Raw genomic sequence first — 792 nt, forward strand, 5'->3', positions numbered from 1 at the left:
TTGACCGCACCCGGACCATATTCCTTTCATAAAAGATAACTAACTTTTGCATTTACACAATTAATGACCACTATTGTTTTTACATGACTCAATTAATGTTTGCTATTCATTATTTTATTAAAATGCTGTATAATATTATGCTAGTAGTTAAATAAAAGAATAATTATAAGTTACACTATGTACTAAGTGTTAAAAGTATTAATTAAACTAATAAAATATTAACATTTTGTTTCAGATCTGATAAGAGACCTATTAATCGAATACGTTGATATATTGAATATAGTATTTGCTGTTATTCTTATTATTGGAATAATAAAGGTAAGATCAAATTAAACGGGTTATGTATCATTTTTTTGAGTGGCGTCCTAAAGTAAACTAGTTGGTAATTCGCGTCACTGATCAGTTATTTTTCGATTCCTCCGTGTTCATACGGTTTCACTCCTTGAATTAATTATAGCAGGTTTTCATCGTTAGTGTAATTTTTATTTATTTCTCTATTTATTCTTAAATTTTTAATAATTTATTTATTCCCCCAATCTATATTTGGCAGACTCATCAATTTTGACTAGTAATTATAAATAACGAGGAGAAGATGGTTGGGGGTGCGGTCAATGATAAACACAATAAGTTGGATAATAACCTATTTTATTGTGCCAACATTTCGGCTAGATTTTCTAGCCTTCTTCAGGGCTAAAAAAAGAACAAGATAACCACAGTAAGTATAGAAAAATAAAAAAATAAAAAAGAATGTATAAACAGAATAATTTTACACATAAAATGAATAATTTTACA

The 792-nt window shown here is 27.1% G+C and overlaps 1 protein-coding gene across 1 annotated transcript in view; it reads left to right on the top strand.

Annotated features, from left to right (window-relative positions):
• LOC106681061 (uncharacterized) overlaps window positions 1–792 on the top strand; it is a 19,954-nt gene that overhangs the window by 11,534 nt on the left and 7,628 nt on the right. Inside the window, exon 4 of the mRNA XM_067045217.1 lies at window positions 236–318. Within this exon, the coding sequence (XP_066901318.1) occupies window positions 236–318 (83 nt within the window). The remainder of the gene's footprint in view (window positions 1–235; window positions 319–792) is intronic.

Source organism: Halyomorpha halys, unplaced genomic scaffold, assembly GCF_000696795.3.
Source record: "Halyomorpha halys isolate HHAL.00 unplaced genomic scaffold, Hhal_1.1 Scaffold306.1, whole genome shotgun sequence".
Taxonomy (NCBI): Eukaryota; Metazoa; Arthropoda; class Insecta; order Hemiptera; family Pentatomidae; genus Halyomorpha; species Halyomorpha halys.